The 16,119-nt window shown below is 37.2% G+C and overlaps 1 protein-coding gene across 1 annotated transcript in view; it reads left to right on the top strand.

Moving 5' to 3' along the window:
• Positions 1-651: 651 nt before the first annotated feature.
• Positions 652-16,119, top strand: part of LOC126201997 (MORN repeat-containing protein 4 homolog) — a 39,609-nt gene continuing 24,141 nt past the window's right edge. Inside the window, exons 1-2 of the mRNA XM_049936828.1 lie at positions 652-758; positions 11,596-11,788. Of these exons, the coding sequence (XP_049792785.1) occupies positions 749-758; positions 11,596-11,788 (203 nt within the window). The 5' untranslated portion in view covers positions 652-748. The remainder of the gene's footprint in view (positions 759-11,595; positions 11,789-16,119) is intronic.

Below are 16,119 nucleotides of genomic sequence, written 5' to 3'. Positions count from 1 at the left end.
TAATTTTAACTCAGTTAGGCAACTTATCTTATGACCTATTCATTATTTTGTCATTCAGTCACTACATCTGAGGAACATTTTTACAGTTCAGTTCTTAATTTTCCCATCCAGCACAAAATGTCTTTAATTGCAAAAGCCTGTCACAACTGTTAACTGTTTGTCAGCGGCATTATAATTAGTGATTCTTAAATAGTAAGTACACACAGTCTAATACTGTAATTATATTTTATAGTCAAATATTAATATAATAAAATATAAAATTTGTTAAGTGCTGCAACTTTTGTGTTTCATTTGTGAGAGTTGTGTTACTTTGAAGCAATATCTATTTTATAGTTTGCATTTATTGCAAAGTAGGAAGCATCTTAGATTAAAGAAAAATGTTTGACACTGAGTGATACCCTATTCACATTAATTGTTGGATGAAGTGAGCATTTTCATTGAAACAGTTGAACATATATTAAATGTTTTCAATACTATGACAAGAAGAAACAAAAATAAATGTTTATTGTGCATAGATCAATGATTTCACTCATGCATAATAGATAGAAACTAGTATTTTCTTGTCTATACATACGTAAATATTTTTTGTATGTAACAGAATAGAAGCTATCATTTAATTCACATATTGAGAAAATATTGATCTATTTCCTGTGCCTGCAGTGGGAAGACTCACAGGTGCAGCCTAATGAGATTCCACTTGAATGGTGTATTGGTTTAAGCTAAGCAGCATTGCCACTGCTTGCTGACAATGGCTGATGGTAAGATGGTTTTGTTAAAATGGTGTTACTTTTAAAGTAAACATCATATAGTCAAGCAGATATTATGCATTTCTCTAAGTTGTATTATTTTTCATTAGAATTACTTCAAAACTGCAAGGACTAGATCATTATAGTGCAAGAGTTTTATTTTCTTAGAAGCTTATTTCTGTATGAAGTATAATTTAACTAATAACTTGACTTATAGGTAAGAAGTATAATTTGACTTTCTGTATGAAGTATAATTTGACCAGTATTTTGTTGTGGTTTGTATCTTGTGACTGTATTTCCAAGTAATTTTAGTCTAACAGTATTCAGTCTCAGACTGCTAGTATCTCGAGGCTTATCTATGACTTAAAAAGTTACTGGGAAAGAAAAAACACCCAGCACATTAGGAAATAAGATTTCACGTAGTCCTCCTCATGTAAGTTAGGTAATAAATACGTAATTTTCCATTTTAATATTATATCTGCCGACCTGTTTTGGCCCAATTTTGTTTTATTTATTCATCTAGATAAAATGGAATATTGTCAAATAAACACACTGTGTAATACAACGAAGTGTGTGCAATGCAACAAAAAGTTATTCTGACATATTTCAGTATATGCAATGCAAATTAAATATTGTCAGGAACAGTGTAGAAAAATGATAAAATTGTATTTAATAACAATAGAATACATAACAGAGAGAATAAAAGAGCAAAAAGATGTATTGCATACTTGTATAACATTGTTATATGATTTAAATTATGATAGTATTTTCTTGTAGAGAATGTTAGCTTAGAGAAGCCAGCCCATTATACTGATATTTTCATGGCCAGTTTATTGGTAATTTCGTATTCTTGCAACACACAACACTAACAGGAAGAATTATGTTTGTCCTTGAAGTGCTAGTATCTCAAACTTCATAATAACATGAACCTTCCACGAAAGTTGCTGAATGCATTAAACATCAGTATTGGATTTTCACAGTGTCTTGTACCTCACATATGTCAGTATTTTATGAATGTATGTGTTTTCCCAAATGTAGGCATGAAGGAGAATGCTTAAATATCTCATTTATTCATCTGTCGTGTCCTGCTTCTGTATTCTAAAAACAGTGGTTTCCTATATTTTCCAGTTATTCTATTACAAACAAATGCTGCTGCAGTTAAAGCCCTGTGCAAAAGGAAGTAAATTTGTGTCTTATCTTACACAATCAGATGACGTAACTTTAATATTAATATTAACACAACCACTTTTCCATTTATACTAGTTTGCTGTTGTTATCTACTAGTCTAAAGTGAACTGCATGTTTTTGTACACTTGCCAATGCTGGGGATAAACAAGGTAAGTAAAAACATATGCAAAAGAGGAGTGTTCCATACTGGAGTTATTTTATATACCAGAAAGTATACGCCTTCTTACTCAAAATGCCTACCAACATTAAATACACTTAAGTTAAAGTTGAAACAGTTATTGCTTGAACACTGCTGCTTCTATTGTGTCTCTGAATTTCTGGAAAATCATAATAAGTAAACCTCATTTACTAAATGTTGTTAATTACGTGTTATGTCACTTCACATTATAACTTACTTTGTGTTTCTCATGTAATCTCACTTAATAGGCACTACAATCATATGTAGAAGCAATATCAATTTTGTATTATTATGCACTTTGATTGTGTTGACCGTGTAGTCACAATGACTATTTTAATCATAAATTAATTACGGTATGTTTCCCTTCTCCTACACTGTGTGTACGAACAATGTACTAAAATGATTCTTGGACGAAATAAGTAACTGGGAAATATATGACAAAATGCAAACTGATATTTATCCTGTAACGAATACTTTTGAACTGAACTGCCTTCATTGGATTACTAAATTTTATCATTTAGCTATTGCTTCCATAGTAGATACTCACATTAACTTTTGTTTCCAGATTGTAGAAAATTAACTAATTTTTAAGCTGAGCGTTCTTTGATGCACTCAAGTAGAGTATAGAAATTATATTTGTCATTGATTCTTGGAACTCAATTCAATTTCAGATTTATGGCTTTTTGAGGCACTTTTTAAATTAAAGTAAATTAATTGTTAGAAGTATGAATATTGACAAAGTCTTATAACTTCTTACAATTTGTTGAAGAGCTAGGCACCTGATGACAGAGCTTATTTTGAGATTTGGGACAGGATACAAAATTTAGATACTACAGATTTTGTCCCTTTTGTAGTGGTTACATGTATTAACATTATTCTAAGATAATATTTTTTATTGCTTGTGAACTTAACTGTTATTGATACATAACTTTTGTAATAACTACGTTCTGTGTAGTATTCTACTATCAACTCTGACCACTTATCTCACAATATCCAAGCAAATGCTTTTGAGGAAGATAATTACTCATGTTAATGGAAATCATTATCCACTAGAAAAATTTCATATTAGATGATTGGTTTACATATATTCATATTTTTTGGAAGTCAGCTTTTGGATCAAAAAGGTAATTACTAGAGGAAAACAGCTGTATCCCATTAGTTTCCTTGGAAGACAAATGCCGATTTTCATCATAAATAGGTGCATGTGTTTTTATATATAACTGTTTAGTCCATATAAAAGTTCTAAGTGAATGGAAGTGTGTAAAATACAACAGTTTTTCATATGTTATGAGATGATGAAAGATTGTCTCAGCAAAGAACAAACAGAATGTAAGACTTCCTGGCAGATTAAAACTGTGTGCCGGACCGAGACTCGAACTCGGGACCTTTGCCTTTCGCGGGAAAGTGCTGTACCGACTGAGCTACCCAAGCACGACTCACGCCCCGTCCTCACAGCTTTACTTCTGCCAGTACCTCGTCTCCTACCTTCCAAACTTAACAGAAGCTCTCCTGCGAACCTGCGAAGGTGCTTGGGTAGCTCAGTCGGTACAGCACTTTCCCACGAAAGGCAAAGGTCCCGAGTCCGAGTCTCGGTCCATTTTCTGTCTGTTAATCTCAAATTCTGGCACTTGGAAATCCACAGAACTATTAATAACTATTAATTGTAATTTAAAATATTCCATATGAGTGAAATTATTTGGTTTTCTGCATTTATTCCTAGATTTGGTCATCATTCCAGTCTTGATTGGAATGGGGAAAGACAACATACTTAGTAAAACTGCTTTTCTAATTAATGCTTTTGTACAGTGCTTCACTTAGTAATCCTTTCTCCAAGTAATCACATTTCATTTATTTAAATAGCAATAATGCTGGTTTTGTTAGGCACGTAAGTAGAAACAAAGCCCATAGAGGAAAGGCATTCCCTCAGACTTATTGAGATACTTTCGAGACTCAGCCATGACAAAACTATGCCACCTGATGAGCAAGATGTATGACATGAGCAAAAGACCCTCAGACTTAAGGAGGAATGCAATAATTCCAGTTCCAAAGAAGGCAAGTGCTAACAAATGTATTACCAAAGTATCCATTTAATAAATCATCCTTGCAGTATAATGACATGAATTATTTACAGAAGAATGGAAAATTTGGTAGGAGCGGACCATGGAGAAGATCAGTTTGGGTTCTGGAGAAATGTAGGAACACACAAGGCAGTGCTGACCCTCTGACTTATCTAAAAAATACTTTAAAAAAGGCAAACCTATGTTTATAGAGTTTGTAGATTCAGAGAAAGCGTCTGAAAATTTGACTGAATATACACTCTTTGAAATTCTGAGGGCAGCAGAGATAAAATACAGAGACTGAAAGTTAACATGCAACTTGTACAGAGGCCAGATGACAGCTATACAAGTTGGATGATATGAAAGGGAAGCAGTGTTTGAGAAGGGAGTGACACAGGGTTGTAGCCTATCCCTGATGTTACTCAATCTGTACATTGAACAAGTAGTGAAGAAAACCAAGGAGAAAACCTAACCTAACCTAACCTAACCTAACCTAACCTAACCTAACCTAACCTATTTGGAGAGTGAATTAAAGTTTGGGGAGAAGAAATAAAAAAAATTGAGTTTCGCCGATTATATCATAATTGTGTTAGAGGCAGCAAAGTACTCGGAAGAGCAGTTTACTGGAATGGATAGTGTCTTGAAAAGATACTACAAGATGAACATCAATGACAGTAGAACAAAACTAATGGATTTGAGTTGAATTAAATCAAGTTATGCTGAAGGAACTGGATTAGGAAATGAGATACTAAAAGTAGTCAATGAGTTCTACTATTTGGGCAGCAAAATAATTGACGATAGCTAAAATAGAGGGGGCATAAAACCTACAGTAGCTATAGTAAGAAAAGCATTTCTGAAGAAAGGAATCTGATAACATCTAATATAAATTTAAATGTTATAAACTCTTTTCTGAAGGTATTTGTTGTAACAGTACCATTTGATCAAATTTTTTTTTTGGTACCCCATATAATCATACTTTTGTTGATAATAATGTTGATATCACAATAAGTCACATGCTTTTTGGAAGTCAAGAGTTACTAAAGCCATGTGATTGCCTTGACCTTGAGCTTTCATGATATAATACAAGAAAAGTCCAATTTGCATTCAATATGATTGATGGTTTCAGAATCTTCGAGTGTCTGCCAATTGTTACTATTTGGTGTGGGTCTCACACACCTGAGCACTATCGTAAGACAGGACACACTAGCATTTTGACATAAAGTTTTTTGTTTATTGAAAGAAATTATTATGGATTGCACTCTGTAAAATTTTTTGTTAATTTGCTGCTATTGGCCATTTTTGACGAGCACATACATAGTATCTCTACCATGCTATGCAGTAGAATGTGTAGCATGTAAATTAATCTCTCAGTCCGCTTCTGGAACCACACATCAAAATTGGCATGATCCATATTGACTACAAACAGAAATATTGTGAAGCATGTCGAAGAAGGTTTATAATGGTAAGACAGAGATTTAGGAACCAGGTTTTAAATTGTAAGACATTTCCAGGGGCAGTTGTGGACTCTGGCCACAATCTATTGGATATGAACTGTAGATTAAAACTGAAGAAACTGCAAAACAGTGGGAATTTAAGGAAATGGGACCTGAATAAACTGAAAGAACCAGATATTGGATAGAGTTACAGAGAAAGCATTAGGAAACAATTGACAAGAGCGAGAGAAAGAAATAGAGTAGAAGAAGAATGGGTAGCTTTGAGAGATGAAATAGTGAAGGCAGCAGAGGATCTAGCAGGTAAAAAGATGAGAGCTAATACAAATCCTAGGGTAACAGAAGAGAGATTGCATTTAATTGATGAAAGGAGAAAATATAAAAATGCAGTCAATTGAAGCAGGAAAAAAGGAATACAAATGTCTCAAAAATTAGATTGATCAGAAGTGCAAAATGGCTAAGCAGGGAAGGCTAGAGGACAAATGTAAGTATGTAGAGGCATAAATAACTAGGGGTAAGATAGATACTGACTATGGGAAAATTAAAGAGACCTTTGCAGAAAAGACAACCACTTGCATTAATATCGAGAGCTCAAGTGGAAACCCAGTTCTAAGCAAAGAAGGGAAAGCAGAAAGGTGGAAGGAGTATATAGAGGGTCTATAAAAGGGCGATGTACTTGAGGGCAATATTATGGGAATGGAAGAGGACATAGATGAAAATGAAATGGGAGATCTGACACTGCCTGAAGAATTTGACAGAGCACTGAAAGACCAAAGTTGAAACAAAGCCCCAGGAGTAGCCAACATTCCATTAGAACAACTAATAGCCTTGGGAGAGCCAGCCCTGACAAAACTCTACCACCTGGTGAGCAAGATGTATGAGACAGGCAATATACCCTCAGACTTCAAGAAGGATATAATAATTCCAATCCCAAAGAAAAGCAATGTTGTCAGGTGTGAAAATTACTGAACTATTAGTTTAATAAGTCACGGCTGCAAAATACTAACACATATTCTTTACAGACGAATGAAAAACCTGGTAGAAGCTGACCTTGGGGAAGATCAGTTTGGATTCTGTATAAATGTTGTAACACATGAGGCAATACTGGACCCTATGACTTGTCTTAGAAGATAGATTAAGGAAAGGCAAACCAATGTTTCTATCATTTGTAGACTTAAAGAAAGCTTTTTACAATGTCAAGTTGAATAGTCTCTTTCAAATTATATTGGTGGCAGGGGTCAAATGCAGTTATAAGAGTTGAGGGGCAGGAAAGGGAAGCAGTGGTTGGGAAGGGAGTGAGACAGGGTTGTAGCCTATCCCGATGTTATTCAGTCTGTATGTTGAGCAAGCAGTAAAGGAAACAAAAGAAAAATTCAGGGTAGGTATTAAAATCCATGGAGTAGAAATAAAAACTTTGAGGTTTGCCGATGAAATTGTAATTCTCCCAGAGACAGCAAAGGGCCTGGAAGAGCAGTTGAATGGGATGAACAGTATCTTGAAAGGAGGATATAAGATGAACATCAACAAAAGCAAAACAAGGATAATGCAATGTGGTCGAATTAAATCACCTGATGCTCAGGGAATTAGATCAGGAAATGAGACACTTAAAGTAGTAAATGAATTTTGCTATTTTGGGAGGAAAGTAACTGATGATGGTCAAAGTAGAGAGGATATAAAATGTAGACTGGTGATGGCAATGAAAGCGTTTCTGAAGAAGAGAAATTTGTTGATATCAAGTATAGATTTGTGTCAGGAAGTCTTTTGTGAAAGTATTTGTGTGTAGTGTAGCCATGTATGGAAGTGAAACATGGATGATAAATAGTTTAGACAAGAAGAGAGTAGAAGCTTTTGAACTGTGGTATTACAGAAGAATGCTGAAGATTAGATGGGTAGATCATGTAACTAATGAGGACGTACTGAATCGAATTGGGGAGAAGAGGAAATTGTGTCACAACTTGACTGGAAGAAGGGATGGTTTGGTAGGACATGTTCTGAGGCATCATGGGATCACCAATTTAGTGTTGGAGGGCAGCATGGGGGTAAAAATCGTAGAGGGAGACCAAGAGGTGAATAGACTAAGCAGATGCAGAAGGATGTAGGTTGCAGTAGCTACTTGGAGATGAAGAAGCGTGCACATGATATTGTAGCATGGAGAGCTGCACCAAACCAGTCTCTGGACTGAAGACTACAACAATAACAACAACAACAACATGGAAGAACCATGTATGATACAACTCAGGTATGAAGTGTACGTCAGGTCATTGAACATTTTATCAATTAGGAACTTCCACTTATACACTTGTTACCTCTATAAAGAGCGTCTGCCAGAGTTCATGTATGGTTCTGCAGGTGAACTGATACATTAATTTATGTAAATCTCCTACTGCATGTTGAATGGAAATGCTGTGTGTGTACTTGATAATGACTTAATTGTCCAAATTGGCCAACAACAGCAAGTGAATGAAAAATTTTACATCCTACAACAGATTATGTGTTCCAGAATTAAATTTTTGTCCTGCAGTGGAGTGTGCACTGATACGAAACTTCCTTGCAGAAGGTGAAGCTGTGGGGATGGGTTGTGAATTGTGCTTGGGTAGCTCAGTAAGTAGACCACATGCCCGCAAAGGCAAAGGTCTCGAGTTTGTGTCTTGGTTCAGCACAGAGTTTTAATCTGACAGAAAGTTTTGTATCAGTGTACATTCCACTACAGTGTGAAAATTTCCTTCTGGAAACATCCCGTGGCTTGTGGCTGAGTCTATCTCCACAATATCGTTTCCTCAAGGAGCGCTAGTATTGAAAGTTTTTGTAGGCTTGCTTCTATGAAGTTTGGTAGGTAGGAGATGAGGTACTAGTGAAGTAAACCTAAACAGTGTGTTCTTTTGAAAAATGTGTCAAGGCTGCAGACCTGCATATGAAGAAGATTGTCCAAGTTTTTTGTTGTGACATTCTTTCGTAAAATCTACCCTTAGTTTAGGCCATGTGAAAATGGAGTTAAAACTCGAGCTTTCAGAGATTATCAGCATCTGCTTTGTCGGGAGATGACTGTCTTCCAGGACCTTATCTGCTTCCTTTGTAGTGGCATTCAAGCTCATCATTGGTCAGATAGCGTCACTCGGTAGTGTTATGTCATGTGGAGGGCAGCATTCATATGCAAAAATGTAAGAAACTGGAACTGTGCTGGTACGCCCCCCCCCCCCCGCCCCCCCCAGCTGCACCATGCCATGATGAGGGGCAGAAGGGAAACAGAGACCGCCCCCATCAACACCTATCTTTAAGGGTTAAGATTTTTGGTTGCAGTGCCTTGAAGAATCTTAGTCTCAAGTGCTCATCTCTAGGCACCCCTTGGATGACAAATATAACATCTGCCCCTGTTTAAAATGTTACTTCACGTGTAAATTTCTCCTACTCTTATTACAAAATCCCAATAAGACAATGCATGGGAGCAATATGACATGGTACAGATTTTCTGCATTACATAATTTTCCCCCCTTTCACATGGCACATGGTAGACAAGTGCAGTGTGGTAACAGAGATGGAGGTTATAATTTGAGTGGTGCCTGGTAACAGGCACTTGAGATGGTGCAGCTTCAAAGAAATACAATCAAAAATTGATATGTTTAATACAATAGGTAATTCTTGGGGGAGGAGGGGGTCTACATTCTCATTCCACCCTCCATTACAGCCCAGTGGGGGAGGGAGGGTGTACTGCCACACTGCCGATTTCCTCCACCCGTGTAAACCCTGACACAGGCAATGGAAGTTACAATCCCCAACATCATCACCTGATCAGTGACATGTTTGAATGCCACTCTACAGGACAGGAAGCAGACTTTGCTCCCCACAGACAGTCATCCCCTAATGAAAAAGATGGTGATAATCTGTGAAAGCTTGTATTTTCCTTTTGAGAACCAAATGCATCTCTTAGTCTATAACCCTATGCTGTGTTTTGTGCCTGTATAGCAGCAGTCAGTGCCTGTTTAGAAGTTTCTATATGGAGACTGTATACCATGGAGGTTCTTTCCCATGTTGAACTGTTCTGCTAGGCACATATCTAATCAGTGCTCGGTCAAATATCCTTCTAAACTTCTGCCACATTTTCTGTACATGCTCCTGCCCTGAGTTAATGATGTCAAGTACCTCATAGAGAGAATCTAATATAAATCTTAATACTTTTTCCAGTTGCCCTTTGTACTTTGGTAATCATTGTTGCTACAGCTGCCTCATGCTCACTGATACCAGTTTTGATGTGGACATCCTCAAAGATGTCAGGTCTGTTTCTTGCCATTGGATGCAATATATTTCCATCACGAATGAGCTTCCATCTTTACTCTCTCTCTCTCTCTCTCTCTCTCTCTCTCTCTCTCTCTCTAATACTGAATGTGAGTCTGTTTCAGGGAGAGAAATGTGATGGATTTGTCTATTAGCCCCGAGGATGGACTTTGAAACTGAAGTACTTTTCCTCATTTCTGTGTGCCTGTCTGCTACTCTGTGCTTCTTATGTTTGATGAGTAATGATCTATCCTCATCTACACACTGATGCTATTTTGCCATGTTATACAGTCCATGTCTAATGACCTATTTATTGGCAGGACATGAAATCCAATTTTTCTTAGTTTTTAGTTGCTCATCTGGGCAACTTTTACATACAGTGTTTCACCTAGTGCATCACCTTTAGTGCCTGTACCTGACATCAGCATATCATTTTAATTTATTTGAAATTGTGGAATATAAGTACAAGGGTCATTCAATAATTAAAGAGACAAATTGGTCTGGGGAAAAAACTGTTAGTAGGGCAAGTGTGGTACATTTATAGCTTTAATTTGGCATCACTGGGTTGAGCCCTGATCAGCTGATGTATCAACATCGTTTAGTTTATTACTTCAAAAATACATTTCAAGATGGCGAGTCTGCTTGAAACGTCCACATTAGTTGAACAACATTCTGTTATTCATTCTTTACTTGCTGAAGCTAAGAAACCAGTGTATATATACTGTAGAATGTCTCAAGTTTATGGTGAAAGTTGTATGAATTGTGCAAATTTTTACAAGTGGGTAGAGCAGTTCAAAAATGGTCACGACTCAGTGACTGACGAACATCGCTCTGGCTGACCTGTTGCAGTTTCGACTCCCTCAGTTGAAAGTTGAATTAATGATATTATTAGTGCTGACCACCATGTGACTGTGAAAATTATAGTTGATAAGGTTCAAGTTAATACTGGTACAGTTCATAACTTTATCTGTAACAAGCTGAAGTACCGCCAAATGTGTTCAAGACGGGTCCCAAAGGAGTTGACGCGACTACACGAGGAAACGAGGCTGAAAGTGTGCACGTAGCTAAAGGCACATTATGAAAGTGAAGGTGAGCACTTCCTCAACAAAATTTTAACTTGTGATGAAACTTGGGTTCACTACTATGAGCCAGAATCAAAAAGACAAAGCATGGAGTGGAAGCACACCAACTCACCTCTCAAGAAAAAAATTCACAACCCAAGCATCAGCAGGAAAAGTCATGTTGACATTGTTTTGGGATGCTGAAGGTCCAGTTTTTTGTGATTATCTCAAAGAGCAGCATACAATGAACAGCCAATACTACTCATATTTGCTTTTAAACAAGGTGAAGCCAATCACGAGAGAGAGACGTCGTGGATCTCAGAGGAGAGGTGTGATTCTCCAGCAAGACAACACACATCCTTATATTGCTCAACTAACCCTTGAAACTGTGACACAATTTTATTGTTATGTACCGTTGTCTGTTATTAAGATAACTTATAACAAAACAGAAGGGATGCTATTAGTATCAAAACATTGTTATTTCCCAAACAGAATTTTGTGTTCAACACAATGAGGAATCTGACAGAAAATTAAGGTTCAGTTACTCCTTGTTAATTACATGAAACAACTTCAAATTATGCTATACTCTAAGGTCACAGAATTTATTATTATTATTATTATTAATATATTTTTTTTAATTTTTAGTACTGCCAGGAGTTGTAAAAACTGGCGCCTATCGATATGAAGATGGGACACGCTATGTTGGAGACTGGAGTCAACGTGGACAAAAACATGGCATGGGCCACCTTGTGATGCCAGATGGGACTCGATATGATGGTGGATTTCAAAATGGCTTATGCTCAGGCCTTGGTGTTATGACATTTCCAGATGGCGCAAAGTGAGTAGTAAATACTCTTACTTTTACATTAGTATCATGCGCAAATTTTGTTCTAGCATATCGTAATTTATTACATGTCTAAAATTCATTCTGTACTTTTACACTGAATTATAATTCTTAACAACAACTAAGTGGGGAAAAAATGTGATTGGTTGATGGTTAATTTTAAAATGTTTTAATTGCACAGTTTTCCACGGCATTATAATGTAAATAACTGAATCCAATTTAATTAGCTCAAATGTAAGGTGTGCTTTACGTGTGTGCCGGCATTCATTTGTCCATTCATTTATTTACTCACAAATCATTTCCTGTAGTTGCCATCATGAAAAAGAGCCTCCAGGAATGTAAAATGAATCAAGTTATACATTAACAGTGGAATCCAACATTGCACTGTAAAATATGTTGTTGCTGTGGTATTCAGTCCAAAGACTGGTATATTGCAGTATACCACACTAGTTTATGCTGTTAAGCCTCTTCATTTTTGCGTAAATAGCACAAACTATGCCAATTTTAATCAGTACCAACTTCATTATTTATTCTATCTACCTAACTAACTTCATTATTTATTCTATCTACCTATCTAATCTTCAGCATTCTTGTGTAGCACCACATTTCAGAAGCTTCTGTTCTCTTCTTGTCTAAACTGTTTCATTTGTGCACAAGACTATGATCTAGAAAAATGCTTTTAGAAAATGTTTCCTATTAGTTAAATTTATAATAGATGTTAGAATATTTCTATTTGTCAGACTTACTTTTATTGCTGTTGCCATTAAGCATTTTGTATCCTCTCTATTTTGATCATAATGAGTTGTTTTGCTGTTGAAATAACAAAGGTTGTTTGCTACTTTTAGTGTCTCATTTCCTAGTATAATTCCCTCAGCTGCATTTGATTTAATTAAATTACATTCCATTAACATTGTTTCACATTCATTGGTGTTCATCTTATAACTTCTGTAAGTTTGCCAGCAACAAATTATGGTTAGATCTTATCGACTCCACTGACAATTATAAGAATTTCTTCTACAACACTTTGATCAGTATACAGGTATATTAGGAGAAAAACAGTTAGTTTGCAGAAAAGCTGTTGTTCCTCCTCAGGTGCTGTTTCTTTATAGCACGTTGCAATTCATTCCAGAAATGCTCAATAATGTTCATGTCTGGGGAGTTTGGTGGCCAGGGAAAGTCTTTAAACTCAGAAGAGTGTTCCTGGAGCCACTTTATAGCAATTCTGGATGTGTGCAGTGTCACATTGTCCTGCTGAAATTGCCCTAGTCCTTTGGAATGCACAGTGGACATGACTGAATGCAGGTGATCAGACAGGATGCTTACATATGTGTCACCCATCAGAGGTGTATATAGACATATCTGGGGTTGCATATCACTCAAACTGCACTCTCCCCACACTATTACAGAGCCTTCACCAGCTTGAACAGTCCCCTGCTGACATGCAGTGTCCATGAATTCATGAAGTTGTCTCCATACCCGTACACGTCCATCCATTGTATGCAATTTGAAACGAGACTCATCTGACTAGGCAACATGTTTCCAGTCATCAACAGTCCAATGTCAGTGTTGGCAGGCCAAGGCAAGGCATAAAGCTTTGTGTCCTGCAGTCATCAAGGGCCTTCGGCTCCGAAAGCCCATATCGTTAATGTTTCATTGAACGATTCACACACTGACCCAGCATTAAAATCTGCAGCAATTTGTGGAAGGGTTGCATTTCTGTCACATTGAACAATTTTCAGTCTTTGTTGGTCCCGTTCTTGCAGGGTCTTTTTATGGCCTCAGCGATGTCAGAGATTTGATGTTATACTAGATTCTTGGTATTCACGGTACACTCAAGAAATGGTCACTTCATGGCTACCTCTGAGATGCTGTGTCCCATCACTTGTGTGCCAACTACAACACCACATTCAGACTCACTTAAATCTTGATAAGCTGCCATTTTAGCAGCAGTGTGCCAAACACTTATTGTCTTGTATAGGCGTTGCTGACTGCAGCACCATTTTCAGTCTGTTTACATAATTAAAGTTCCAGTATCAAAACACTGTATAAAGAGAACGACTGTTCAGAATGATATCAAATTTGAAAAGTGTGTTATTGGTGCAGTGGGAAATGTTATGGAACAAAAATTAATGAAAATTTTAGCAATAGATGGCATGGTAAGCATCTTAACATGAATGGGATTGGCCTCAAATAACAGATGAATCACAATACAATGGCTATGACTTTAATTGCACATTGCACCATCTGTACTTTCAATGTGCATAACTGCACAAATTCTGCAGTCAACAGCTGTGGCACTTTTATTTAAGTAAGTCCATCCACCACAGTAAGGTCATACTGCATCGTACAGGAGAAATTAGTTTTTAACCGTCCTGAGGCCAAAAACTGCATAAAAAACAAAAGACACTGATTTTTAATTGTCCTGGGACCAAAAACCTCATAAAAAGCTAAACAATGTAAGTTTTTAATTGTCATGGGTCAAAAGCTGCATAAAAAGCAAAATGACATTGGTTTCTAATTGTTGTGAGACTGGCTCAGGAAGGTTGAAATTGAGAAACTGCGTGTTCCACAACAGATTAGAGTGTCTTGGGGTCATGTTTAGAATGCATTATGCAATGCAGGCCTTCAATATAGCTATATTCATAATTGGAGCCATTTGTAATTGGAGCACTAAACCCAGCATCTTTCCGGTAGCCCACAGCCAGAAGTCACGTGGATTAAGATCAGGAGGTCTGGATGGCCAGACTGTAGGGAAATAATGGCTGATAATTCTAGAATTTCTTAAATGAATGTGCAGCAGCCACTTCACTGGCTGTGCAATGTGCAGAGGAGTGCCATCTTGCGTAAAAATTAGTCTATGCCACGTCCATGTTACTGAAAGGTTGCAATAACATTGGTGTGCAAATGTCTCTCATTGCATTTATCAGTGACAGTACTCGTAATAGAACCTGCAGAACTCATCTCCACAGAGAAATATGGCCCTATGATAAACTGTCAACTTTTGCAGAATGAAGATGTATTGGTTGATGTGCATGCAGATTTTCTGTTCCCAATATTCTACAGTTCTGCCTATTAACAGGCCATTGGAGATGGAAATAGGCTCATCTGTCTACAGGATGTTCCATGGCCAGTCATTGTCCACTTCCATGTGAGCAAGAAATATCAAACTGAATGTTTGTCTTGCAGGCAAATCAGTGGGAAGGAACCCCTGAACATGGGTGATTTTGTATGGATAGCAATGCAGGATGTTTTGTAGGATTTTATGCACCAGCCTCACAAGCATGTCCAACATTCGGGCAATTTGTCATGCACTGCATGTTTGCACATGACTGCCTGACTATTCCTGCAATGCTGTGGCCACATCGTTGATAGATCTCAGATCAACTGCTTTCCTTCCTCTGCCACAATGCGCTTCAGAAGAACCTGTCTTTTCGAATTTTGTAATTATTTTCTCAACAGCCTTAGCAGACACTCAACCAACACCTTTTCCATACCCCTCATTGCCCAGAATGTCTGCAAGGCTAATGGCGCACAGTCGCTGTTCTTGTAAAAGAGTTTTACCAGCAGCATGCGATTCTTCATGGAGACAGTCATGTTGGGCATCTTGGATGTAAACTGGGGAACAGCTGTTTCCCCCTGCATCAATAGTTTGCTGTTCAAATTTAGCAGTGGTTCTCTTTCTGCAGCATTTCGGAAGTGGAACTTTAATTATGGACATACCGTAGGAGGAGTGGCTAATAAGGTATTCCGTTACTTTTTTTTATATCTGGAGATTTAAAATTTCCTGTTGGATGTCTGTAAGTGACCTTGTGTGTACTTTCATACCAGAATAAAGAAAAAGACCATTATGGAGTATACATACTTTCACAGAAGGAAGAAGCTTGTACAGGATGACCAGTTATCAGCATTGTATTAAATTACACAGCACCTTTCTGTTGAATAAATACTTCATTGACCTTAGTTTTAAACTTCCGATGAGTTTCAAAACAGCACACATTCTGCTGGAGAGTGAAAGATTCATTTAATAAATAAACTGTACTTGTTTTCATGGAAAAGTGAAGTCGCATTCAAGAGAGTGACAGTTCAAATCCATGTCTGGCCATCCTGATTTAGGTTTTCCATGATTTCCCTAAATCACTGCAGGCAAAGGCCAGTATGGTTCATTTGAAAGGGCACAGGCAACTTCCTTCCCCATCGTTCCCTAAACCAATGGGATCGATGACCTCAGTGTTTGGTACCCTCCCCTAAATCAATCAACCAAGGAAAAGTGAAGTGTTTGGATTTGGTGTAACTCTTTACTTACATAGCTACAAGCAGTTATCCTA

This window comes from Schistocerca nitens, chromosome 1 (assembly GCF_023898315.1).
Source record: "Schistocerca nitens isolate TAMUIC-IGC-003100 chromosome 1, iqSchNite1.1, whole genome shotgun sequence".
NCBI classification, from domain to species: domain Eukaryota; kingdom Metazoa; phylum Arthropoda; class Insecta; order Orthoptera; family Acrididae; genus Schistocerca; species Schistocerca nitens.
The sequence above is the reverse complement of the archived record's forward strand: the minus strand, read 5'-3'. Positions and strand labels throughout refer to the sequence as shown.